This window comes from Herpailurus yagouaroundi, unplaced genomic scaffold (assembly GCF_014898765.1).
Source record: "Herpailurus yagouaroundi ecotype Mexico unplaced genomic scaffold, PumYag 182, whole genome shotgun sequence".
NCBI classification, from domain to species: domain Eukaryota; kingdom Metazoa; phylum Chordata; class Mammalia; order Carnivora; family Felidae; genus Herpailurus; species Herpailurus yagouaroundi.
This window is the reverse complement of record NW_024412413.1, coordinates 2,989,322-3,014,967: the sequence shown is the minus strand read 5'-3', so window position 1 is coordinate 3,014,967 and position 25,646 is coordinate 2,989,322. Positions and strand designations below refer to the sequence as shown.

Below are 25,646 nucleotides of genomic sequence, written 5' to 3'. Positions count from 1 at the left end.
CCCCCCCCCCCCCCCCCTTCTCGGAGTGTGTAATGAGGACACGGAGGGTGTAAGTTTCAGCAGCGCCTCTAAGCTTGCAGGGACAGCTAATGTGATAGATGACATAATCAAGATTCAGAATGAGTGCAGCTGCCTGGAATGCCACCCGAGAACCAATCAAGTGAGCGAGCGCAGAGCAATAAATGAAAAGCCCCACGTTCAAGTTCAAAAACGCAACCAGTCGTGCGGGTCGTTGAAAGCAGTTTGGATACTTCGGGGGGCCTGCGTCCAGTGAGGAGCCCTGGTCGTCCTTTGGCCTGGATCAGGGCGGTGGCCTCACACCCGACACCCCCGCGTCCGCTCTGCCCCTCGCAGCCACAGGCGTCTTCCAGAATGCGGATCTGGTAACCGCGGTCCTCCCCATGTCTGTGTCCCTCCCTTCGTTCCACAGCTCTGCTCCCACGTGGTCTCCCAGCCTCGGAATGGTCTTCTCCTGCCTCACCACAGCCTCCCCTCTGCCCCTCCAGCTGTACCGGCCGTCATATAATGAGGACTCCTCGGTCCCCTCCTGGGAGGGTGCCCTGCTCTCGGCTGCTGCCAGGGCCGTCCTGCGTCCTGCTCCCTTCTTTCTGCATCTCTGCTCAGGCCTCACCGTCCGCCTGGCCCCCAGGAGAGGCTCCCTGTTCTGCGCTGTGATGGCAGGAGGGGCTTCCCGGATCACAGTGAGCCCGTCACATGTGCTCGCATGGCCTCTGTGACGATCATTTGCTTGACTCTTCTCTCTCTGTGAACAGAAGGGCCCTGTTTTTCTCCCCGACTGTCTCTCCCCGAAGACCACCCGGAGGTTCACTGCCTCCCGGGACTCAGTACATAGGACTCAGGGCCCGGCTTCCTTCCAGGGCCGGCATGTAGAGCAGAGCCAGCCAAGCGGGGGGCGGGGTGGGGGGAGGCACAGAGGCAACAGGGGTAAGCTTCCTCGTGGCCTGCCCTGGTGGAGGTTAACACCCCCGGCGGCGAGTCCTGGCGGCAGGTGTGAAATGTCCTCCAGGGAGCTTGTCAGAGACTCCGTGCCGGCTTCTCTTGAGAGCTCGTCACCTGGACACCCTCTGCCTGGCATTTTTCAGAATTCCAGACTCTGGAAGGAACGCAGTTCAGCATAAGCTACACTGTCAGTTGAGGCACCCTGGGCGTTTCTTCCTTGTTAGGGAATGACGGGAACACTCCAGAAACACTCAGGCACCAGCCGAGGGAGGGAGGGCTGGCCTTGCACACAAGCCTGTCTGAGGACGGCAGTCCCATCTGTGCCGGGACTCGGCGTGTCGCCTGGCCCACGGCAGGATGCAGTAAGTGGTTCCTGGGGCAGTGAAGGCGCTTACAGTCCGACACCGTGGGGCCGTGTATCGGATGCTGCGTTCCTTGCGGTAACCGGGGTGACGTCCCGATGGGCGAGCGCCGAGCGTGGCTGTGGCTGCCACATTTGCTGTCTCACCTGTGTGCTGCCAGGGCCCCCGTGGGACACTTTGTCCGGGGCTGTGCCAGATGGCCTGGGGGCGAAGGCCACAGAAGTCTTTCAGGCCGGTGTTTGGGGAAAGGGCTTGCCGAGTTGTTTGGGGGCAGGTCCAGGGGGGTGAGGAGGGTGACGTGGTTTCAGAGTAAGAGGGAAACCAAGTTCTAGGAGGCGGGGCTCTGGAGGCGGGCCAGGAGGCGGGGTTCTGGAGGCGGACCAGGAGGCGGGGCTTTGGAGGCGGGGCTCTGGAGGCGGGCCAGGAGGAGGGGCTCTAGAGGCTGGCCAGGAGGCGGGGCTCTGGAGGCGGACCAGGAGGAGGGGCTCGGGAGGCGGGGCTCAGGAGGCGGGCCGGGGGGGGCGGGCCTGGAGGCAGGCCAGGAGGCGGGGCTGGTCCAGGGCACAGCCCCTGTCAGGTGCAGGCGGGGTTCCTAGCGCCCCTGGAGCTGCGTGCCTCAGTAGGTGGGTGCTGTGGGTCCTTCCAGCTGAGCCCCTGTGAATTTAATTTTCAGCTCTTCCCTGAAGTGCTCCTTCAAAACATGTTATTCTCCTTTTCTCCTGAAGAGCACAGGAAGTGCTATTTGTTATTGCCAGAGTGTGAGGTGGAAGGTAGCAGATGCGAGGCCCCCCCCCGCCCCGTGTGCGCCTGCTTTGATGGTTTCTTGCGAACGCAGACTTTTCCCCCTGTAAACATTCCCCAAGAGGTCACTGTATTCCTCAGACCTTTCTTCCTCCCGCCAGTAAGTTTTGTGTATTGTATTCTTTTTGAAAGACATAGAATCAGATCTCAGTTTGGAAGGGTATGAATGTTTACTTTTTTGTGAAGGGAGTGATATTATTACTGTTCACATCTCTATCAATGTGTAGCATCTCGTGTGCCCGTTCACCGCGTCACTTAGCAGATGTGTTCTGCACAAAGTGCGTGTGCAGGTGTGTGTTTGGACCGGGTGCTGGGGGTGGTGTCCTGGCCTTGAGCAGGCAGAACCCGCGGACTGATCAGAGGCGCTGCTCCTGTGGGGTCTTGGGCCGCGGGCACCCCCTTGGGAGGGCATGAGTGCCACGTGCCTCCCAGAGGGGCTGTTACTAGGGTCGCAGAATATTCCTCTCCCCGTACACCTTGTCCTTCCTTGGCAGGCCCTTCAAAGGCTGGCTGGCTGCTGAGTGGGGCCATCCACAGCCTGGGTCCCCTCCGCTGACCGATGTGGTCTCCTCGCTGGGCGCTGCCCTCCGAGCTCCATCTTGTCATCAGGGTCAGAGCCTGTCTGAAGGCCGGTCTTCTCTGCCTGTGACTCACATCCAGAATACCAAGCCCCTGCCTCATCAGTCTTTTCTGGTCCTTTTAAAATACAGATTTTTTTTTTTTTTTTTTTTTTTTTTTAATTTTAAAGGCTCTCAGCTGTTCTTCTTTTCACGTTGTTTGGATTTCCAAGAAAACCTATCTTCCCTACCTGGGTTTTGAACAAATTGAGAAATAAAACAAAATAGTGGCAGATGGAGACTGAGGAATACCTTTTATTTCTTCTAAATGAGAATCTTGAAATCCTATCTCAGTGTGAGAGCCAAATAAACTGCCTGACTGAATCCCAGGCTTAGTCAGGCTTACCCACCCCGTCGGAGCCAGCGCTGGGGCAGGGCAGGCCGACCGCCCACGCGGCAGAGCCGCCCTGGGGCACCGAGTGGAGAGCTTTCCTGGGGAGCAGCCTTCCTGGGGGATTAGCTGGCTCTGAGCGGTGGAAGGAGGGCTGAGCCCACAGCCTGCCTATTCTGCTGGGCTTGGCTGCCGGGCTTAGCAGTTGAGAAGCTGCCTCTTTGCAGTGAGTGTTCTGGGGATAGAGACGGTGCAGGAGTGTCTGCTGCTGAATTCCTCGGAGGAGGGGAGGAAGTCCACGGCCCGGCCCGGACTCGAAGTGAAGCTCCTGCACCTTCGACCGTTCTCCTGGGACCCCTGGGGGAGGGTGTTGGAATGTGCCCTTGATGGCTCTGGAATTTGCCAGAACTGAGCGTTAATGGAATGATCTGCAAGGCGTCAGGGTCACTCTGCAGTTTCTTCCTCATGCTGAACCATATCCAGGTCTGCTGTTGGCCCCGGCTCATCAGAAGTTCTGCTGGGCAGTCGGATGACAGCCTATAGACTTCCAACCAGGCAGTGCGCTCCAAATTTGAATATAAGTCTCCTTCTGTTATCCAGTTTCCAGGGAGAAATGAAGTCTCGAAGGCTAACCCTTGCAAAAGCTCAAGTCCAAGCCCCAAATTTCTTTTCCCTGTTACGCTCTGTCCTTAATGGGTGCTGCTGTGTCGGGACGTGCACGGCTCCTTCAGGCCCAGGAGTCCTGCCCATTAAACAGGAGTCCCTGACAGGCCTTGCTTCTCCAGAGCTCAGAGTTTAGCAGGACACACAGGCCTGTCACCAGATCTTGGAGACGGTCATGCCAGGCACCCGAGGGGCCCCCTCGGGAGCGCCCATGTTTTGTGCCTCGGTGTTGCTCTGGGTTAGGTCGGTGCACGCAACTCTTCCTGGTCTTGCGCTCGCAGAGACGCCCTGGCTTGGAGCCTGGTGCCTGTCACTCGAAATCTACTTGGGGGACATCGCCCGGTGAGCGATCGGGGCCGACTCTGTCCATTTTCCATGTCCGTGGGGAAAAAACCCTCACTGCCTTGTAGGCACTTTTTTTTTTTTTTTTATGGGGAAGAGAGGGAGAGAGAGAGAGAGGGAGCAGGGGAGAGGGGCAGAGGGAGAGGAAGAGACTCCTAAGCAGGCTCCACGCTCAGTGCAGAGCCCGATGTGGGGCTTGAACCCACGACCCTGGGATCATGACTTCAGCCCATATCAAGAGTCAGACGCTTAACCAACCGAGCCCCGAGGCGCCCTTCATCCTTTTATTTCAGTGGGTCCCTGGGGCCCCGGTAAAAAACATCGTCCAAACCTCCCGTATCCATTTCCTGTTGCTGCTGTAACAAATCACCACAGGCTTAGTGGCTTAAAAACAACACAGGTTATTTATTATCTCGCGGTTCTGGAGGCCAGGGTTCTGATGTGTGTCTCTTGGGGCTAAACCAAGGTGTGGGCCGGGCCGCATCCTTCCTGGAGGCTCCAGGGAGAACTCATAACCTTGGCTTTTCCCAGATGGTGCCCTTGGCTCCGGCCCCTTTCTCCATCTTCAGAGCTGCCATGGCGGGTCGAGTCTTTCTTGTGCTCACACAAACTCTCCTCCTCCCCTTCTACTTGTCAGGACCCCATGACCACAGTGGGATAACTCCTCATGGTCAGTGGATCAACACCTCCGTGCCCTTTGGCCAGCTCTGGACATGGACCTCTTTGGGGTTGTCTCTGCCTTACCTGTGTGTCCCCGTGGGAACGCTTGTGCCTGTGGGAGCCCAGTGGCTCTTCGGAGGGTGACCGGAGGCTGGCTGGGGCCCCGTCCTTGTTTCTCGCGCCTCTGGTGCCTTGGACCCGCCAGCCTTTTCCCCTGACCTGGTTTCCTTGTCAGGAAGGCCTAGAAGGCAGCATTATTCTCACGGTATGGATGACAAAACGAGCCCCGAGAGGGGATGTCGCTTGCCAAGGCCACACAGCTCCTGAGTAGTAGAGCAGGGCTCCCTTTCCAGGTCCGTCTGACCGAGGACTTGTCCCACTCGATGCCTTCACCTTCTTCACCCGGCTTCACTAAGAATGGTCTCCCACTCACGCTGTCCTCGTGCAGTGGCCGTGTCATTGGCCCTTGGACCGTGGGCGTGACGCCAGCACCGTCGGTACTGGCCCGGCCACCGTTCCGCACCTGCTCCTGCGGCGACACCGAGTCCCTCCTGCCCGTGCGCCAGCCAGGCAGCGGCACCCAGCATGCACTTCTCAGGGGGCCTGTTTGTTCACTGTGGGTTTTGTTTAATGTTTACTTATTTTTGAGAGAGACAGACAGAAAGACAGAGCTTGAGCAGGGGAGGGGTAGAGAGGGGGGGAGACACAGAATCCGAAGCAGGCTCCAGGCTCTGAGCTGTCAGCACAGAGCCTGACACGGGGCTCGGACCCACAAACCGCGAGATCATGACCGGAGCCGAAGTCGGCCGCTTAACTGACTGAGCCACCCAGGCGCCCCCCCCCCCCACCCCGTTTGTTCACTTTAAATGTAAACATCTACCTTTACATAAAGAGATGCTCCAGTGAATACCCCTGAGATGGGTGTGCCCACCCTCTGATGTCAGGAAGGGGCTGGACCCGACCTCGAACCGGATTGCGCTGTGTGTTGGCCTTGTGACGCGGTCTGGTGTGTAACACATGAGTCTAGTTGGGGAACTTGTTCTGCTGTGAAAGTGTTCACCTTTGCTCCACTGTCTTTTCCCCCTCGGAACGTGTGTTTTATTTTCTACCCATGTGACAGCCGCTGTTATTTTCTCCGTAGGACAACTATACCTTTGCCCAGCCTGGGATTCAAATGAAGGTGAAAATGTTGGAAGAGCTGGTGAGCCGGATTGACGGTAAGCCCGCTTCCTGAGCACCCACCTCCCTGAGGGCCATGCGGGGTGGGGCGGGGCGGGGGGGGGGAGGTGGGAGCGAGGCTTGGGGCTCGGGCTTGGCCCCCCGGCCCCGGGCGATGCTGTCCTCACTCAGCCCGTGGGGCCCGGCTCCCCCAGGGTAGGGCTGGGCATTCTTCTGGGCCAGAGCCTCTCCCTTGCCATGATTAAGGCGACGTAATCAGAATTCAGCGCGGGCACTTTGCAGGGAATAATGAGCGCGTACCAGAAGCGGGCAGATCTCACTCCTTATTAAGCCCGATGATTGTCATAATCTGGGCGACAGCATGGTTGTTTATGGCTGTCCTTTGGCACTCTGTTCCCTGCCTTTGTGCATCATTTTGCTACCAAGGATGCTGGCATAATTTCTCCATGGAATCCAATTAATTACCGAGTCTGGAAGTAACGTCTTTAATATTATGGAAAAATTACAGTGTGTGCTCGGCCGTTCTAGATTATGTTTTCATATTTAAGTGGGGGCTTTGAAATACTTTTTACGTTCATTCTTGAAATAATTTCCCCTATACATCGTAGGGGAACTGCCTGTGATACTGCAGCAGCAGAGTTTAATGAAATGAAAGTTGGGAGATAATGCCTGCCCATCCCGGGCATATTCTCCTGACAGCTTGTTACATTAACGAACAGAGCATTAATGAAGTGATACCGAGCAGAACGAGGCGTGGATTTGTGACGCCAGCCGGTCAGCGGTGAGGTACAGAGAAGAGAAAGGCTCTTTCACGAAGAGCCTCACGTGAGCTTTGCAGGTGACTTCACCGGATGTGTCGAGAGATCGTACTGTGCTTAGGATGTGATGGGGTGGTGGCCGTTCCAGCCATCACCCCCGGAAAGGCACTCGGTTTGGGGAACTGTTGGATGACATTATAAAATGGAGTCATACAAGTTGCAAACTCCATTCTGTTCCTTGGTTGAATCTCATTTTCGACGATGGATCTAATGGTTATTACCCGATTTCCATACGATGAAGTTTTTCACGGTTCTTCCAATAATACTTTATTGATTCAGTATATTTAGCTGCTTTCCAACCTGTCTGTTCAAAATACTGTTTCCTGCTTCCGTAACTGCACTCACTCTTAACCGTGTGATGAGATCTCTGCGAGATGGCTGGGTTTTCCCCACCGGCAGCTTCCCGGCTGCCCCCAGTCTCCTTACGTTCTTGTCTCCTTACGTTCTTGGAAACAGGATTTGCAGTGGATGTGAATTACACATCCTTAGCAGCTTCTTCTCTTCTTGTGTCCCTCGGAAGGCGTATTTTATACTTTCCTGGAAGTTGGAAGGTTGTATTTAGTGTTCATCTGTTCCCGTGCTGCAGTTTGGGGAGACACTCAGATTGATTTTCTCCATCGCTGTGGTTTAGAAAGAGGCCCGTTGCAGATTTGCTGGAAGATTGTTTGAAAGAGCAGCAACGGTGACCAAAGGAATCCCAACCAAAGGTGTACTTTTTCATTAATCACATTTTTCAGCATAATTTCCGAGGAGGGTACTTGATCCAGCAGTTTTTTTGTTTAAAGGATCAGTTCTTCATGACAGAGAAGATTTGTTTACATAGTAGGTAACACCATGTAGCCTATCTGTAACTGTTGGTCTGATGAAACCTGAAATCCCCAGATGACCTGTAGATACCCAAGCTTCCCAAGCGGGAAGTACACATGGTTGGCAGAGGTCGGGCCCTCTGGCCGGTGGGCACCAGGACCTTCACAACCGCTCGGGAGGAGAACCTGCCAGCCTCAGCTGCGTGAAGGTCACCCTCCCCCCGTTTCATTGCTCACCTCTTGGAGAGAGAAATTGTGGACTTGGAACTTTTGCAGGGACTGTAAAGATTTTATGAAGGGCAGGATGTGTTAGGAAGGCAAAATTGCTTTAACAAAAAAAGCTAATGCCTCATTTCTGCATTTTGGGGAGAGGACGGTATTTATTTCAGAATTTTTTGGCACTTTGGTGAAGGAGCACACCTACACGGGCTGGTTGATTAAGAAGGTGAAGTTAATTACACGGATAAAACTGGAAAATTCAAATTCACCCGGTGGTGGTGAGCCAGACGATTTCAGCCAAGCTGCCCACTGCACAAACTGGAGAGGATTCGTTTTAAAGTTACCAAACAAACGGGGAAACAAGAAAGAAAAGAAGGAAGGAAAGAGAAAGAAAGAAAGAAGAAAGACAGAAAGAAGGAAAGAAAGAAAGAAAGAAAGAAAGAAAGAAAGAAAGAGAAAGAAAGAGAAAGAAAAGAAAGAGAAAGAGCATAAACAGAAAGTTTCTCAAAAGGATTGAACTGCCAACAAAAAGACAAAACTTGCTGGCTACATTCTAAGAGAATTCTGGAGCCCGGAGAGATAAGCCCAGCACTGAAGGCTGCTATTATTCTGGGGGCATCTGCTAATCTGGAAAAATAGTCCCGGCTGGAGTTGTTGCTTTGATGTCTCCTACAGTGAGTGAGTTCAACCCAAACCCTAGCTACCCAGAACAGAGAATATGAGAAATGCCTGTAACTGTTCTGGGACCAAGCAGAGGGGCCATGAGGGAAAAATTGGAATCGGTTCTCATACAGTCTCGTAATCTTGGTTCACGTCACCTGGGAGGACCAGGGTTGTTTGAACCTCAATCACGGTACTTCTCTATGGAGGACTCACAGTGCCTAAAAGAAGCGAGGCAAACTCTTTCCTGGAGCAAGGTCCCAGAACTGAATTCTTTCAAATAATATGATGTGCATCTAATCAAAGCTTATCACCTATTCGAAACTCCTTAAGTAAGTCCAAGTAGAAACAACAGGTAACAGAAGCTGGTCTACAAAAAAATGTTGTGCTTTTGTAATTCTTAGGCATATACCATGAAACCATTATCCTTACTCTGTACAAAGAAATAAAATCAAGTAAGCTTGAAAGCTTGAAAGTGTCTGCAGGGGAATAGGAAACTGTATAATTTTGTCTGAGAGACTTGAAAAATGACCAAATAGGATTTCTGGAATTGCAAATGTGATAATCAAATTAAAAGCTTAGTGGTTAGAAACAGATAAAGAGAACATTAGTGAACTGGAAGGTGGTTGGAAGGAAATAGCCATAATAAAACCCGGAGGGTAAGAATATGGAAATCACAGAAGGCAGGAGATGTAGAGGGTGTGGGCAGGAAGCCTGATGTACATTTGTTTGGAGACACAGGAGGAGAAGAGAGAGAATGAGTAAGACTTTGAAGAGATGGTAACTTGAGATATTTTCCAAAAGTACCGAAATGCACCAGTTCACACAGACTTAAGAGACCAGTGGATCCAGAGGAGAATTGCTAATGGGAAAACTGCATCCTCATGAAGTTTAATGAAACTAAAGACAAAGTCGTAAAGCATCTGGAGAAAAGTTATTTTCTAAGAACGGCTATTTGAAAACTGACTTCTCAACAAAGATATGAGAAGATAGCCTCAACATGCTTCAAGAATGTAACTCTAGAGTCTTCAGCCAGCCAGAATACCTGTCAGGAGTGAATTGGGAATTCCAGAAGGCCACCTACCTGCGCTGTTTTGCGCTACCTCTGAGAAACCGTGCAAATCAACACGCGCAGCAAATAAAAGCACACACAAGCTACTCTTGCATCAGAAGTAGAACTCAGATCCCCTGTAAGTGGGTAAATCATCGTCCAACCCCAGCCTGTGGGGAGGGGCAGGTGGTCAGTGCAAGAAGTCTCTGGACAAAGGAGAGGGTTATGGCACCTCAGGAGAAAAAGAACCACCCTGCCCTCTGCTTCTCCGGGACGATTAGATGTGAACTCTCACACACGGGGTACGAGTGCACGGCCTGGCTCCAGAGGTGCATCGAGAACGCACGTTGGCCAAGCCTCTATAAATCCGGGTTGGGTGGAAGCCGAATGTCACTGTTACGGTCACGACAGGCTCACCGATACCTTGTGAACAAACAGCCTGTACATCTCAGCAGCCTAAACAGTGAGCGCATCCCTTGTGGCTTGGCCGGAGGTCCCGCGTTGTTTTCACTCTGGCACTCAGGCTGAGGCTCAGCCGCCATCAGGAGTGTTCTGCCCAGTTCCCGTGATGGAAGGAAAAGCATTCTGGGGAGGACTCACAGGTGCTTAATGCTTCCGGCAGTAAGTGGTTCCTATAGCTGTGCGGTGTTTCGTTGGCCGAACCAAGTCATGCGCTGTGACAAAAGTCAGGGGCAAAGGGAAGCAGAGAGCCCAGTGCCATGGCGGACAGAGACACGCGTGCACCAGCACAGACGTGCCCATGGGCAGGAGCACGTGCCCTCAGCGTGTCTGTTCCCTGCTTACCACGTGATGTTTGTACGTAAAAGCATAAGTCCATACCAATTGTTTAGAAATTTGCTGCTGTAATAACGAACAGAGGTTAACACTCGTGCAGTGAGAATCTCAGCACGCAAAGCACCTTCGGGGATTTTTGCCCCACCTCACACCTGGCGTGTACGTGTATTTGAAAGAAATGTCACGTTTTTGCGGCATATTCAGATGATGCGCCTTGTGCGTTTATTGTCCTTATGTCCATTACCTCTGATGTTAACTTGCGAGAGCCCACGATCTCCAGTGAACCCCAAGTTCGGCCTCTGAGCCCTTCCAAAGGCTGCATTCAGAGCCCTGTGGCCGAAACCTGGGGGCAGCCGCACCGTGGGCTTTGTTGTCATGCATCTTTGTGTTGTAAGATGATACAAGTTGTTTTTAATGTTTATTCATTTCTGAGTGAGAGAACACAAGCGGGTAAGCAGCAGAGAGAGAGAGAGAGAGAGAGAGAGAGACGGAGTCACAGAATCCGAAGCAGGCTCTGAGCTGTCAGCACAGAGCCTGACAAGAGGCTTGAACCACAAACTGTGAGATCATGACCTGAGCCAAAGTCGGCCGCTTAACCGACTGAGCCACCCAGGTGCCCCTGTCATAAGATGATATAAATGAAATCCTTGCCACATCTTTTGTTTAAAAATCTAAGGGAGAGCCTATGTCAGCATTAAAAAGAAATATTTCAAGATACACAGCATTAGCAGGTTCTGGGTATGTCCGTGTTTGTTTTTTTCAGAAGACTTAAAATCAGATCCTAGAGAATTGCTTCATAGATTAGTGTCCCGTGGGGCGCAAAATGGGCACAGAAAGGGAAGCCAGGGGATCGTTCCTGGTGATGGGCTGGCCTTAGGACAGAGCCGGGCCTGTCATCTGCCCTCCTGACGGCCCAGAACTCTATGCTGTCCCGGGGCCCTCGGTCTGCTTGGCTCTGCTCTGAAGTTGTTTCCAGAGACCATAAACCCGAGAGGCCCCAGTGGGCCAGAAGGAGGAGAGAAATCTGGTCGTCATTCAGTCAGTCTGAGCCAAGATCTTCGGCAGATGTCGGCCCAGAGATTTCCATCTTTGGCGTTAGGCCTGTCTCCAGGCTGCTCGGGAAGGCCAGAGCCAGCCACCAGAAATGGCCCCGCTCTCGGCATTCTGATCCAGACCATGCCTTCTTTCCTTTGGTGAAAAACAGATAAATCCTTCCTCCTACCTGGTCTCAGCAGTGCCAGATTGAGCACGTGAAAGTAAGCGCCCGGGTAAGTTTGAATTTCACATAAATAATACCTTTTTTAGCATAAGCACGACACACACTGAAATTCAGATTTCCCTGGGCCGCCGGTACCTCCCCGGGCAGCTCTATGCCAGCTGAGCTCAGCGCGGGGCCACGTCAGATTGAGACCCGGTCCCGAGCCCCGGGCTGCCTGTGCGGCTGGGGTCACTGGTGGTGGTGAGAAATCCTGCCTTACACAGGATATCTGGGCTATCTGAAATTAAAGATACATGCGTGTACTCTCGCACACACACGCCCTCACACACGCCCTCACACGTACACACCTTCGTCTCCCCCAGGTGTGGTTCCTTCCTGACGTGGTTACTGTGTCAGTACTTTCCGGTTTTCTCTGGAGCCCCGCTGATGCTCAGCACACGTCCCCGTTGCCCGCCGTGTCAGAGGAGGGGCCGCTTTGTCCTCCGCCAGGAATCGTCCCCTGAGCCGTAAGCCGCCGCGCTCGCTGGACTTGACGCTGCATATGTGCTGATGCTGCCGGTCGCTGGGCGGTTTTCACACGCAGTTGTTCTCCTTCGTTAGGTTCGGTTGGTTTCTGACCCCGGAATTGTGATTCTCTGACAGGCTGATCTAGGAGCCCTGGACCGCCCCGTGAGTGAGCCCACCGTCACGCAGGGGCTCACTGCCCTGGGGGTGCCGGGGTTTTCCTGCGCGGTCACTGTGGACGTGACCTTTTGAGATCCGCTGGCCCAGGGCTGTGCAGGACGCGTGCCGTGTTGACCCGTGTCAGTCGAGTACAGGTGATCTCGGGGGAGGCCCAGCCTCTCCGCCTTGAGTCGCTCAACGGGATTTGCCCCTCGTCCCCGCTGCCGCGATGTTCTGCTGGAAACAGCAGCTGGACGTCCAGGCGAGGCTTCCAGACCCTTCACAGGATGAACCAGCCCCCCTCCTCGAGTAGCTCCAGGCTGGCCCGGGCGGACCCTTTACTTTCCGTCAGTCAGTGCACGTGGTCCCAGCTTCCGCTCTGCTCCTGGCTCTCGTCGTGGCCTTTGCCTGAAACCCTCTTCTCCCCCTGCGGCTTCTGTCCCCCGCAGCCAGGGTCCTACCGCTCCCTCTGAGCACCACGCACACAGAAAGCGGCCACAGGAGACGGAAGGAGTTTGCTGCGTGGAGGGGGGTAGCCGGTGTGGAGCGAGTGCCAGACGGGACTTCAGGGAGCCGAGAGTGGGGCAGGTGACCAGTGCCCGGAGCCGGAGATCGTGGGGTGCAGCCTGGGAAGCGCTTTGTGAATCGTGTGCTCGGTGACCCCACGTGCCTGTCATGGAGGGGAGTCTGCAGGAGCCCCCCTTGGGCCGGAGCCTGGAAAGTGTTGCTGACGGTCCCGGGAAGAGGCCATACCAGCCCAGGCCCAGGGCAGGCCTGAGCTCCTGGGTCCTACAGAATTTTCTCCTGTGGGCGCCTTCAGGTTTTGATCTGTCACTGAGTATTCTGAAGTGTGCCAGCCCTGTGCCACCACCAGCCTGCTGTGCACAGGGCACTCCTGGGGGTGAGGACCGTGTGTCCAGAGCTCTCTGCAAGGTGTTCGTGCTGTGACATGGGGGTTGCATGCTCCTGGTGACAGTGGCCAAGTGTCACAGGACAGGCATGTTGTGTGAGCATGAGGGAGAGGCAGAGGGTCCCTGCCCCTTCCTCTTCAGATTCCAGCCAGAGGGACCGGAGGCCGATGGCCAGCGGGGTGTGGCTTTGTGGAAGGGGCCTTGGTCACTCCCGCAGTGGCTCCCCCACAGTGTTGGCCTGGGGACCCTGCCTGGAGCCTCTGCCTGGGGCCTGAGCCGGGATGGGTCTTCTCACCCTTTCCTTGGATCTCCTGTGGCCGGTTGGCGTGGGAGCTGGTCTGTAAAGCAGACCCCGTGCCCGGTTGACCGGTCCGCTCCCACAGAGGGTCTCGGCACCTCACCTGGTCGGAAGCTGCCGCAGGAGGGGGCCTGGGTGGGCTGGGGTGGGGTGCGAGTCTGCAGGCCTGAGGCTCGAAGGCAGCCTGTCCTCCTGCCGGGGGCTTCCTGCATGAGAGCGGGAGCAGGGCGAGCCCTGGCGCTCTGAGTGGCCCGTCCCTGCTGTGGGCACATGGAAGCCCTTTGTTCGGGGCGTGGTTTTCGGTGTTTGGAGAGGAGCAGGCAAGCTGGGGCACGTGAGTGGGCGCATCCCCGGGGGTGAGCAGGCACACACGTCTTGGGGGGGGTGGCATGCGGGCACACACCGAGTGGGCAGGTGGGCACAGCCCCGGGGGGGGGGGGGCAGGCTGACCTCCGACTGCAGGGTTGGACGGAAATTAGGTCCCAAAGTTTTGGTCCCCTGGCGAGGGGCAGATGCTGGTCCCGAGCAGCGTGGGAGGCCGGTGAGAGGCCTGCGGGTTAGAACAGGAAGATGGGAGGGCCCCGTTGGGGCTTCTGGGAAAGGACGCTTGACCACCCCGGGTCCTCCTGACCACTGCTTAGCAAGTGTGTGCCCTTGGCGGCTGACCGTCTCGGGCCCTGGCTCCGGCTCGTCCCCCACGAGCCCTCAGTGCGCCCGGACGTGGAGGCCCGTGTGCTGGAAGCCGCGTTGGGCGTCGGTGGCCACCGTCCCCACTGCCATCTGTATTCACTGCCTCGCCGTGGTTAGGAGCGGATGGGCTGACGCTTCTTCGAGTGCTGGCAGGTGTGATGTGGGGGCTCCGCTTGGCCCCATTCACCTTGTGGGGCGGCCAAGGGCCCTGTGTGTACTGGCTCCCTGCGCGGCCCCCCCCCCCCCCCCCCCGTCTGGTCCCTGGGAAGCCCGTTAGCGAGACGACACATGCCGAACCCAGGAGACCGAGGGTGGCTGTGGCCGTCAGTATTTTTTAAATTGTACACTTCCGCCCCGAGGGAAGAAGATGCCAGAATGCGTCCTCAGAGAACAGCTCTCCCTTCGTGGGCATGGCTTCATCTGCTTGTACATTTCCCCTGTCCTCTGTGTTTTAATTTAGGGTAAATGTGATTTTAATGAAATTTCTCTGAAAGCTGTCTTGACTACATTGTAAGGTTAAAATTGACTTATTCTTTCAAGATAGAATTCAGTTACATCTAGTAAACTAGATTCGGCTTTATTACCATCCAAGTGAAAATATTTTTATTACTGCTACAAGGTAAGCAGTCGGAGAGCAGAGAATAAATCAACAGCGCGGCCCCGGCCGTGGAACCTTCGGCGTGCGACAGTGAAAAATAACAAGCTTCCTCTCCCCCGCTCGCGTCCTCATTAGGCCCCGGGATGGCTGGTGTGAACATTCGCAATGATAGCGATATTTCACCGGAGACACGGGAGCCTGGTGACCGGCAAAGCACACGTGTGGCGGCAGTGACGTCGGATACGGGAGTCGTGTGTTCGCCCAGCGAGGCTGAGTGTGCCGCGTGGGGCCGTGTCCCTGTGCCCGTCTCCCTGGCTCGGGCCAGGACTCTGTCCCCGCACCTGCTGTCTAACTGGAGTATATGCCCGGGCTCTGCTTCAGCCTCTGTCACACCTGAGCGGGGCCTCTGCGGTTGCTAACAGTGGCTGGTGTCTGTTTGGTGGCTGGCGTCTGTTCGGTGGCTGCCGTGGACCAGGCTACATCCTCGGGTTTTTACCTGTGTTACCGTATAGACTCCTCACAGTATCCTCCAAAGCGGTGGGGTACCGTCCCCGCTGTGAGAGCCGGGGCCCTCTGGGCCACACCCGCCCCACAGGCTGGGTGAGCTCCGCCCAGCTCCGTGTCCCCTCCAGCCCTTCCTGTCCTCGGTTGGCAGTCAACACAGAGAGCCGTCCCAGCTCTTCCATGTTGGGCCAGCAGTGTCCTGTGGGCCCAGAGTCCTGCCTGTCCCTGCCTGCGCCCCACGATTTCTCTGGAGCAGCAGCCTGCAGCCGTGCCATGGTGAGGCCTCCCACCCGGCCCCCCCCCCCAACTCGCACGCGGCTCCTCTTAGGACTCCTGGCCAGCATCTGGTGCCATCGGTGCCCCACCTGTCATGCCATCCCATGGAGGAGGTCAGAAAGTGTGCTGTGCTGTCTCTAAATAAAAAGTGGGTCCCTTCTCCTGGGTTTGAGCCTGTGCCGGAGTTCTCACCCAGAGATCCCAGCAGGCAGCACGATGCCCGGGGTGCAAACCGTGCCCACCTCATGGTGGTGTATTGACGGATAAAGCGTTTCCTGTAGCATCTTGAACATGACGGCTCCCGCGGTGTTCGAGGCTTTGAATTGCTTCCATGTGGTCTTAGGGTCGAACTCTTGGTTTGCAGAGTGGATGTTTGTGGGGCGGTGGGTGAGAGCGGACTCTGGGTGCTTATGTACTCACGGGTCTCCCCTGTGGCTCTCGTTCTGCCCGAGACTCTCCAGTCCCTGTCCTTCTTCCCTTTAACTCATGGAAGGGGGATCTGGGGTGTGGACGGGCTCCGTAATTTGTGCCGCACGACCGCAGTGTAATTGACTGCTGGTGATGTGACAGGAAAATACTGGGTGTGTGGCACAAGTGACTGGGTAAGAGCTGACTGTCTCGTGATCATTGAGGTTTGTCTCGCTCGATGTAAACGTCCCCCCAGTGGACGGAGCCAGGCCCTTGCTTTCCTGTGACCTGCTGGCCCCTTGGATTTATTGGCTTCTCCTGCTAAGTGACCATCATGCTGGTTGCAGGGACGCTGCTTTCTCTTTGGAGGACCCTTGATGTGATAGATTTCCCACCACCCCCAGAGGTTGTCAGTTTCATCCAGGGAGGGGCACCTGCCAGAACTTTGAAATACTGAGCACCACCGTGAGACACGGGAGCCGAGTGGCCCAGGGACTCAGAGGGTCCCTGAGCTCCCAGCCCTGCAGCTGTCGCAGCTGGAGACCAGGCAGGTGCCGGACCTCCTCTGCTCTGCCCTCACCCGCACCTGCCAGCTGTAGGTCCCAGCTGCCCCCCACCCCCGCCCCACCGCTGTTGTCTCTGGACCTTGGATTTGGGCCTGTAGCCCCCCCTGCCATCTCCTGGGCTGCAGTGATGTGTCGGGAGAATGGGGCTGCAGACTTGTCACTTGGGGACCCTCTGTGACCCCTTCTGGCTTCCTGCTCTCTGTCCCAAAACCTTGCTGCCTCCGGCCCTGTGTGTTTTCCTTCCCATTTAAATTTGTTTTCAGGTGTTCCCCCTGAATAGGTAGAGAGGGATTTACTTTCTTAGAACTAAGGGACACCTCTCCTCCCACGTTTGGACTGCAGCGGCCCAAGAGGGTCTTGGAACTAGTGACCTGAGAACAGAGGGGTTAGCTTATTTTTAAAGATCCTCCTCGAGGTGTGGGTAGGTTTTGACAGCCGAGGGCATTCTGTCCCGTGTTAGAAGTTGCTCTGGGAGTTCTTTCTTCCAGGCCTGCCCTCAGCACGGAGTCACAAGACCCTCCCTGTGTGGGGCGGGGGTGGGGGGGGGTGGGAGCTCCGAGATCATGTGGCCACACCACCCAACCCGCCTTATGGCCCCTGGAAGCCATCGCCACCCCGATGTTGGCCGGGCTAAGTGAGGGTGGGCCAGGGAGGGGTCTACAGCTGTGTTTTCAGCCTCCCTTTCACGGGACAGTGGAGGCCGAGCCGACGTGGTGGCCTGAGAGACACCGTCTCTGTCTGTTTTGTGCTGTCTCTGTGGCTTTCCCAGGCCTCTCCTTCCCGGAACCCCTCGGAGGTGCTGTCACTGGATCACCAGCATCACCATCAGCGTCATACTCTCAGCCGCTCGAGCGGGGAGCGTGTTTACAACGGGAGGTGGTGATGGCCAGCCAGTGTGTAATGAGATGCAGGCACGTGAGGCCTTCTGAGCTCATGATTTAGATGCTTTTCTCCTTAATGATGATATCTTTGTGACCCCGCATCCTGAGATTGATGTTCCGGGTTTATTGCCAAACTGAGACTAGTTAATTAAATTGTAAGTAGAGACTTCCAAATACAGTGATTCTCCTTGACCTTAAGAAGAAAAAGTTGTCTTGTTTTGAATGTAGGCCATCAAATCTGGTTTTGAAATGATTCCCCAAAGTCATTTTTGTTCGTGGTTACGGGTTGCTGGGGAACAGGAGTGGTTTTATGCCCCTTACTGTAACGGACCAGCGTCCCTCTCAAAACCGGGACCGGAGGCAGCCCTGTGGCGGGGCATTTCCCCTCCGGCTGGACGAGGACCACGGTGGAGGCCACCTTCGCCACCAGCTCTTCCATAAACGGCAGTGGAGCACTTCCTGTCTTTACTCTCCGTGCCCCCCCCCCCCCCCCCCCCCCCGGGGCCTCCATGCTCGGCCGTGGGTCCCTGGTGGGCCCAACCTTCAGGGCCGGGTGCTTCCCCGTGTGCCCTGTGCCCCCTCTCGGCCGCGCGCCCCTGGCACCGCACGGGACGGTGCAGGTGAGTATGTGCCTGCAGCTCACAGCTCAGACCTCCCCCGCTCTGCCGGGTCCCCCCCCGTCCGAGCCCTGGCTTCACCTCTGTGGAGGAGGTCCTTCTGCGTTCTGGATTGTAGGGCAGGATGAGGAGGGGCGGGGGCTGCTGCCAGCCAGGGGGCGGGCAGGCCTGGGGCCATCCAGCAGCTTCTTACGGACGCACACTCTGTGGTGAAGGCCACCGCTCCTGGGCTGCCGGGTGATCCGTGCCGAGTGAACCGCGTCCTGCTTTCTGCAGCGCTGGCGTGGGCTTGAGCTTCTCAGGTCCCCTGGGGAGACGCCGCTTGTGTGCTTCCGTCTCCTTCCTCAGATATTTCTTTCTGTCCCTTCTCTTGTACTTGCGTATTTGCCGCCTTCTGTCACCGTGAGGTCCTGGCAGGAGGAGGAGTGGATGCAGGTGCTACTGTCGTCCTGGTCCCGGACGGAGTGCCCTCGCTCGGCTGCCCCCCGCATCTGGCCAGGTGTGCCCTCAGAGGGCTCACCGCTCACTCAGCTCTGCCTGGGTCCCCAGCGCGCTGCTGAGCAGTGCACGCTCCGTATCCCGTTCGTTCCTGGCGGCCGGTGAGGTGGGAACTGACAGTGTCTCCACGTGACCGTTGGGGAAACAGGGGGGAGCATCGAGTCTGGGCCACGCAGATGAAGGGTGGGCCTGTTGAGTTTGGACCCCTCAGGTGTTGCCCTGTGGCTGGTGAGGCGCCGTGGGTGTGCGTGTGACGGCTCCAGTCTCTGGGTTCTGCCGGGAGAGGACCCCCGCCCCCCCCGCCGCCCCCCGCCAACAAGGGTGAGCCGTGTGCCGTGGGTGTGTATAACTGGGATCCTGGGGCGCTGCAGCCCCTGCCCCGTGGGCACGTGCTGGCACAGGGCAGGAAGGTGTGGACCAACGGTTCCCCCCGTAACGCGATCGTGCCAGGGACGTTGGAGATGTGGCAGGTCGTTGCACGGCGGAGGGGAGACGCGGCCTTTCTGCGCGTTCCAGGACTTTGCCGTTTCTGAAACGGGCACGTTCGGGTTTGTTGCTGGTTTGTTTTCTTTCCAGGGTGTCTGTTGTTCTGAGCTATTCTGTTGCTTCCTGGTGCCAACACTCAGATTTAGGCAGGAATCCGTAGACGTGTGGGAGGGAGCTTCTGGGGACACGCGGGGCAGGCTGTCCCGTGTCCAGCGACCTTCACTTTGGTCGCAGGCTGAACGGGTGTCTGCCAGGGTGCCATGAGCTCACACTTCTGTTTGTGGTGAGAAGTGACCGGCGAGGAGACCTGGACAGCGCGGCTCTCCCTCCGGCCCCGGGCCTTTCCGCGGTGCTTTGGGTGCCTGTAGGTGAGGATTCGTTTGGGCTGGTCACCACCGGGGCTGCTGGCTTGTCCTCTTTCCTGCATTCGCTTTTTGCCCTCCTGCCGTAAGGAGAAGCTGTCCCCTTTCTCCCGTGTGTGTGTGTTTGAGCTCGGGGATCCTGTGTTCCGCCAGCTTGCAGGTGTGTCCCATAATAAATGATTTTGATGCTCAGAATTTCCCAGCTTGTTGTAGGAGGTCCTTTGGGAAACATCCCCCTGAATAGGAGGGGACCACAGAGGAGCTCCAGCGTGGGAAACCATGTTTTGTGTGAGCACCCTGTGAGTGTGTCCGCTGGCCGTGGGGGGGGGGGGGGGAAAACCTGGGGTGCTGTGGCTGGTGGGGGAGGGTCGTCTCTGCGCCGGCTTTTGGTGGGGGGTTGGTGCTGTGGCCATGTCTCCAGCAGCTGGCGGCAGGCACGAAAGGTGCTCCCCGAGAGCCTGGGGGGACGGGGTCCGCAGGTGTCTTCTGAGAGGCAGGGTGGGGGTGGTTGTGGGCACCCCCTCTGCCCGCCCGCAGCTGGTGTCCTGGAGGCAGTGGGTGTCAGGGCACAGGGAGTGACGCGAGGGACCGTTCACGTTTCTGTGTCACCGGTAAGAGAGCAGAGAGTAAACTGCAGCTAGCTCCTCCTCGAGGCAGTGGCAGGAAGCTAGCATTTTTCAGTTATTTGGGGTAGGTTTCCGGTGCTAGGAACAGGGGCAGACTCCTTCTGTGGAGGGGATGAAGGGCCTCTTCGGGCTTTCACTACGATAATGGATAAAACCCTCCCTGGAACATATCTTCTTTGACAAAATCATTTTAAACACATTCTGGTTATTTTTTAAGAAAGGGTATGGGGGCGCCTGGGTGGTTCAGTTGGTTAAGCGGCCGACTTCAGCTCAGGTCACGATCTCACAGTCCATGAGTACGAGCCCTGCGTCGGTCTCTGTGCTGACGGCTCAGAGCCTGGAGCCTGCTTCCGATTCTGTGTCTCCCTCTCTCTCTGCCCCTCCCCCGTTCATGCTCTGTCTCGCTCTGTTTCAAAAATAAATAAAGGTAAAAAAAAAAAAAAAAAGAAAGGGTATGGAAGTTAAGTGCTTAGGTAAACTTGGCCTGCTTGTTGTATATCCGCTAGAGTTCTTTTACCAAGTTCACTGCTTAGTACCTCGGCAGCTTTGGGGTTGTTCATGAATACTGAAACAGAACAGAGCAGATATAGCCCTCGAGCCACCGCCGTGTCAGGGCAGAAAATCAGCCCCTGACGCCAAAATCAGACTGTTCTCCGCACGCCCCTGCTTCCCGGGGACCGCGGGCTCCTGGCCTGGGCACCAAGCTGTGTCCAGCGCCCTTCCTGGGAGGCTCGGGCCGGGCTGGCCAGAGCAGGGCACCCCCCAGGGCCGTCGTGGGCTCCCAGGCACGGCGACGAGGGCCGGGCATGGTGACACCGTGGCTGGTCTTCCTGCCGGTCTGGGCCATGTGGTCCCAGCTTAGTAACGTGGCTGCAGTCACAGGCCCTCAGCCCTGGGGATGGTTTGGGGAGGTGGCCTCCTCCCGTATTCCATCTGTGCCAGCACCCTGGGCTTGGCCAAGGCTGCTTGCCTCCCGGCAGCTGTCATGCCTCAGGTGTGGTTTATTTTTATTTTATTTTATTTTATTTTATTTTATTTTATTTTATTTTATTTTATTTTATTTTATTTTATTTTATTTTATTTTATTTTATCTTATCTTATCTTATCTTATCTTATCTTATTTATTTTAAGTATTTTTAAAAAGTGTTTACATTAATTTTGAGAAAGAGAGAGCAGAGAGGAGGAAGGGACACAGAGGACCTGAAGTGGGCTCTGTGCTGACATAGAGAGCCCGATGTGGAGCTTGAACTCATGACCTGTGAGATCATGGCCCAAACTGAAGTCAGACGCGTCACTGACTGAGCCACCCAGGCATCGTCGCCTCAGGTGCGGTTCTGACCGTCATCTGGGGACGTCCACGACCCTGCATGAACACTGTGGGCTGCCGTTTCAATGGAGTCTGGTGACACTTGGTGGGTGTCCGCCTCAGGAGGCGCGGAGGAGGCACGCTGGATATCAGGCTTCGGTTCTAGACGCGCTTGAACCGGGACACGGGTGCAGCCTGGCGGCGTTGCCTCGGTGTCTCCCGCCCACGGGTTGTCGGCATGAGCAGTGGCCTTGGCGGTGGGCTGGTAGAGGGAGCCGGAATCGTGTGTGCACGAGCGTGGACACTGGGCCCCGGGGCCCCGGTCCCTCACCTGTGTGTACGTGGAGGGCGCGAGCATGCGGCATGCTTGGCTGCCTGTACTCCCCCCTCCCTCCTCCTGGCTCCCACCACTTCCTGTGGACATCAGCAGCCCGTGTGCTCCTCAGACACTAACTGTCCTCACGGTCCCGGTCAGCGCCCCTCCCCGCCTGGTGCGCACGTTCTAATGTGGGGAGGCAGCGCCGAGGCCGCGTCACTGAGCCCAACGAGTGGCCGCCCGGCGAGCTGAGCACCTCGGCCCAGCTCCCTTCTCTCCCCAGGGCTCCAGGGGACTGGCTGTCCTCTGAATGGGGACACAGCTGATTTCACACACTCGGCAGGCGTCTGTGAAATGTCCTCTGTGTGCCGCGTCCGGGTGTAGGTGGGTGGGTTAGCGTCCTTTGTTGGGGAACTTGACCCGGTTAGACGGCGGACTGAGAGAACAACCTCGCGCAGCCAGCTTCCTGGTTCTCGCGAGTGGTCGGAGGGGCGTCGGGGGGCCTTGCGGGAGGCGGATGCCGGCGCCCAGGCCTGCGGGGGTGTCTGCTGTAGTGAGCGAGGGGAGGGCGGAGAGCGGCCACAGAGGCGCGTGGGGACCTGTAGGCGGTCGCGTGGGCAGAGGGGATGGCGTGGGGGCTGTGGCGAAGACGGCGCAGGCAGGGCGCGTGGCAGCGGGCCTGTGCCGGCCCGGAGACCCGGTGTGCGTTCCCTCCCGGCTCTGGGCTCAGAGGCGCTACGTCGCCACGCGGCCATGGCAGAGAGCCTACAGATCGGGGCCTCTTACCCCGAGAGCCCGTCCTTTACCGCGTGATACACCCCCGATGTGGGCGAAGAAAGGGAGCCAGCTCAGGACCTTGGCCCCTTCAGAAGACGTTTTTGCTCCACAGGGAGCTGTTGAAAGGTTTCACGGAGTGGAGGAATGTCATTAGGATTGTGCGAGGAATGTGGGGGTTGATGGAGTTGGGGATGACCAGTTGGCCGTCTTCCCTGTGGCTAACCGGACTGCGGTTCCCGCACGTATGCTGTGGGTTGCATCCCGCTACCTTTAAACGTACACGTTAGATTACGGACCGTTGATTGTCTTTCATTTATTCTGAGAGACAGAGAGTGAGTGGGGAGGGGCAGAGAGAGAGAGAGAGAGAGGGAGAGAGGGGGAGGATCCCAAGCAGGCTCCGCACTGTGAGCGTGAAGCCCCATGTGGGGCTCGAACTCATGAACTGTGAGATCGTGACCTGAGCCGAAACCAAGAGCCAGACGCTTAACCTACTGAGCCCGCCAGGCACCCCATGAGCTATTAATTTTTAAAGTGTTTGAGTGGGACTACCCGTGCTCTGCTGTTTTTTTTTCTTGGTAAGAGTATGAGCCAGGATAAACATGTTGTGCTTATATATGTCGTTTGCTTGTATTTTCTTATGTATTCGTGTCTCTATCCAAAGGCATAGAAGGAAATGCCTTTTTTTCCTCAGAACAAGTCAGTTTCCTCAACTAGATTCTGGTCCTCAGTGCTGGCTTATGACAGGGCAAGTATCTGGGCCCTAGAGCTTGCCTTGGAAAGGGCTTTTCCCAGAGGTATGCTAGGATCATCCATTCTATCCATCGTTCCCTTCGCCTTTCGATTAGCCTCCTGCACTTTGTCCTCTCTCCCTGTTCCGTCCACTCACCCGGCATGTAACCATCCGTCCAGCCATCCGTCCACGGGAGTTCGACGAGCTCGTCCACGAACTGGGAGTTCGATGAGCTCCCCAGTCGAACAGGTGAGATGGCCATGACAGCCACGACGGCCACTAGAGTGCCGTCTGTCTCCTCGCGAGGTCTGTGGGCGACCCGGCGGGGTGCTGAGGCGGGGGAGGTCAGGAGGCTTTGGGAGGGCCGTGGTGCTTGAGCTGCGTCTCAAACGTGGGCAGGCACGGACCGCTCACCAGCCTGGGCGTGGGGGCTCGCGGGTCGTGGTCAGAACTCCGGCGCTTTCGTGGCAGGTTCTCAGTCTTAAAATGCACCGTGGTGGACGGAGTACTGAAGCTCCTCGTCTTCAGCTTCCTTGGGTCTCGTCAGGCTTTCCTTACATACTGCTGACGAGACGGTTTGCAAACTGTTTGTGAGCTGAGTGCTCGTTCAGCTCAGAGTTTATTTCTTCTCTGCTCTCTGCCCCCTTTGAAACAGGCCCTTGCCCCTTGGCTTGGAGGGGGAGGGCGAGGAGAACCTTCCCTTCTTTCCTGACTCACTGCCATGGCTAGGTTACCGAACTGCAGTGGAGGGCAGCCCTGGCCCTCCTCCTCGCTGCCCTGCTGGGAAGGGGATGTGGGGGCTGGTGTGCCGTAGGCTCCGACGGGTTTGCTCCTGGCCAAGGCAAGTGCGGTGAGTGCGCGTGGTGGACGGGTCCTACGGTGACTCCCGGGGAGCCTGCCTGCTCGTATCCACACCTCTGTGTGATCCCTGCTCCTGGGTTTGGGCGAATCACATGTCTCGACAGAGTATGGGGTGGTGGGCTATCAGCCTGTGGTTACGTTACATCACGTAAGACTCCGTTTGAGCAGACTCACTAGAGACTTTGCTTTTGCTCTTGAAGCCCGTGGCCAGTCGGAGAAGCTCACGTGGCAGGGCCGTGTGGGTGGCCTCTGGCTGACGGCCAGCAAAGAGCCGGGCCCTGAGTCATAGCCCTGCAAGGGAATGGATTCTGCCAGCACCCTGAAATAACTTGGAGGTGGGTGCTACTTTGGTTGGGCCTCCGGACGAGAGCGCGGCCTTGTGTAGCTTTGGAAAGCCCCGAGTGGCGGAGCCTGCCAGGTCCTCTCTGGACTCCAGAGCCACAGGGGCTGTGAGATGACAGATGTGCGCTGTTTTCAACGGGTGAGCGTGTGGGGGTTTGTTACGGAATCAGGAAACTAACGCAGTGAGCAAAGAAGCAGTGCCGTGGGCTCCCTTCCGCCACCTTCCCTGCAGCGCTGGGATTGAGGGCCCGTCTCCCTGACTTCTGGCTGGCTCTGTGCCCCACTTCCCCTCTGTCGTGGGCCTGGGAGCCCAGAGACCCTCCCGGAGGCTTTGTGCTGCCTCGACTGCGGGGGCCAGGCCCGGCACCCCCTGTTGGCCCATCACATCTCGGATGGAACCCGGGGCGGGTACTCTTCCTCAGTGTCCTCACCGTGTCCCCATCTAGAGCCCCGTACGCGTGTTGGGTGGGACGCGGCCAGGCCCCTCCAGCTCCCATCCGTCTGGTCTGCTGTCCACTCGCCTCCTGTGTGCCTGGGCCGCCACCGATGTGCACACATGCACGACAGGGGTGGCCTTGCAGGGGGTTATCAGGCCCTCCGTGCTCTGGGTGCCCCGGGGATGTCGCTCATGGCATCTGTGTCCTTTCCCAATAAATCAGGTTTGTTGTTGCTTTCTGATAGGAAAACAGGCCTTCGTGGAGAAGCCTGTGAGCACATCTGTGAGGTGAGAATGATTTAATGCCTCGTCGCTTCGATTCTGAGTAGCTCTGGAAGCGCTTGTATTTTAGATAATGTTACTGTCAACAAAATATGCCTTAATACCTCTCTAAAGATGGAAAGATAGCATGTCGTGGTGTCACATAAACACTGGTTTCTACATCCTGCCGGGAGGCGTAATTTCACTCCTGCTTGTGTGCACACTGGGTCCCCGGGGTGGCTGGTGGCGTCTGTGGCCGGGGCCTGGGGGCGTCTACACTCTAGCCTGTCCTCGTGCTCACGTGGTGACCGTGTTAGTCTCTCCCGCTCCGGCATGGTCAGCGGCCGTGTGGGTCTGACCCGCCTTCACCCCTGCCCTCGCGTGGAGCGTGTGAGAAGATAGTAATCGCGTGGCATGACCTTGATGTCAAAGCCAGCCTTGGAGAAGTTATTTTGGGAAAATGTGTTTGGCCTCTTTCTGGAGGTCTTTCTGCATCGCGGCCTCTGGGCATTTGATGCTGGCAGGAGTATTTTGTTTGTACCCCAAGCACAAGTGTGCTTCTGTCATTAACAGACCCCACAGGTTAAGGGCTGGCTCAGTGCTCCCCCAGATGGCTCTGCTTCAGACACCAGCTGCACTTCCATGGTCCCTAGGCCGCCTGCACTTCTGAGCGAGTGGCCTTCGCTTCAGTGGTTCCCGTGGCTCCCGTGGGTCCGACGGTCCCCTAGGATGACTCACAGAGCTCAGGAG

General features: G+C 56.7%; 1 protein-coding gene across 6 annotated transcripts in view; it reads left to right on the top strand.

Moving 5' to 3' along the window:
- TBC1D22A (TBC1 domain family member 22A) overlaps nucleotides 1-25,646 on the top strand; it is a 282,503-nt gene that overhangs the window by 157,853 nt on the left and 99,004 nt on the right. For 5 of the 6 annotated variants that reach the window (XM_040490525.1, XM_040490522.1, XM_040490520.1 and 2 more), the window contains one exon: nucleotides 5,878-5,953. In XM_040490525.1, coding sequence (XP_040346459.1) covers nucleotides 5,878-5,953 — 76 coding nt within the window. Of the gene's footprint in view, nucleotides 1-5,877; nucleotides 5,954-14,778; nucleotides 15,078-25,646 lie in introns of those variants that run through there. The other variant, XM_040490521.1, reaches the window with a different exon arrangement.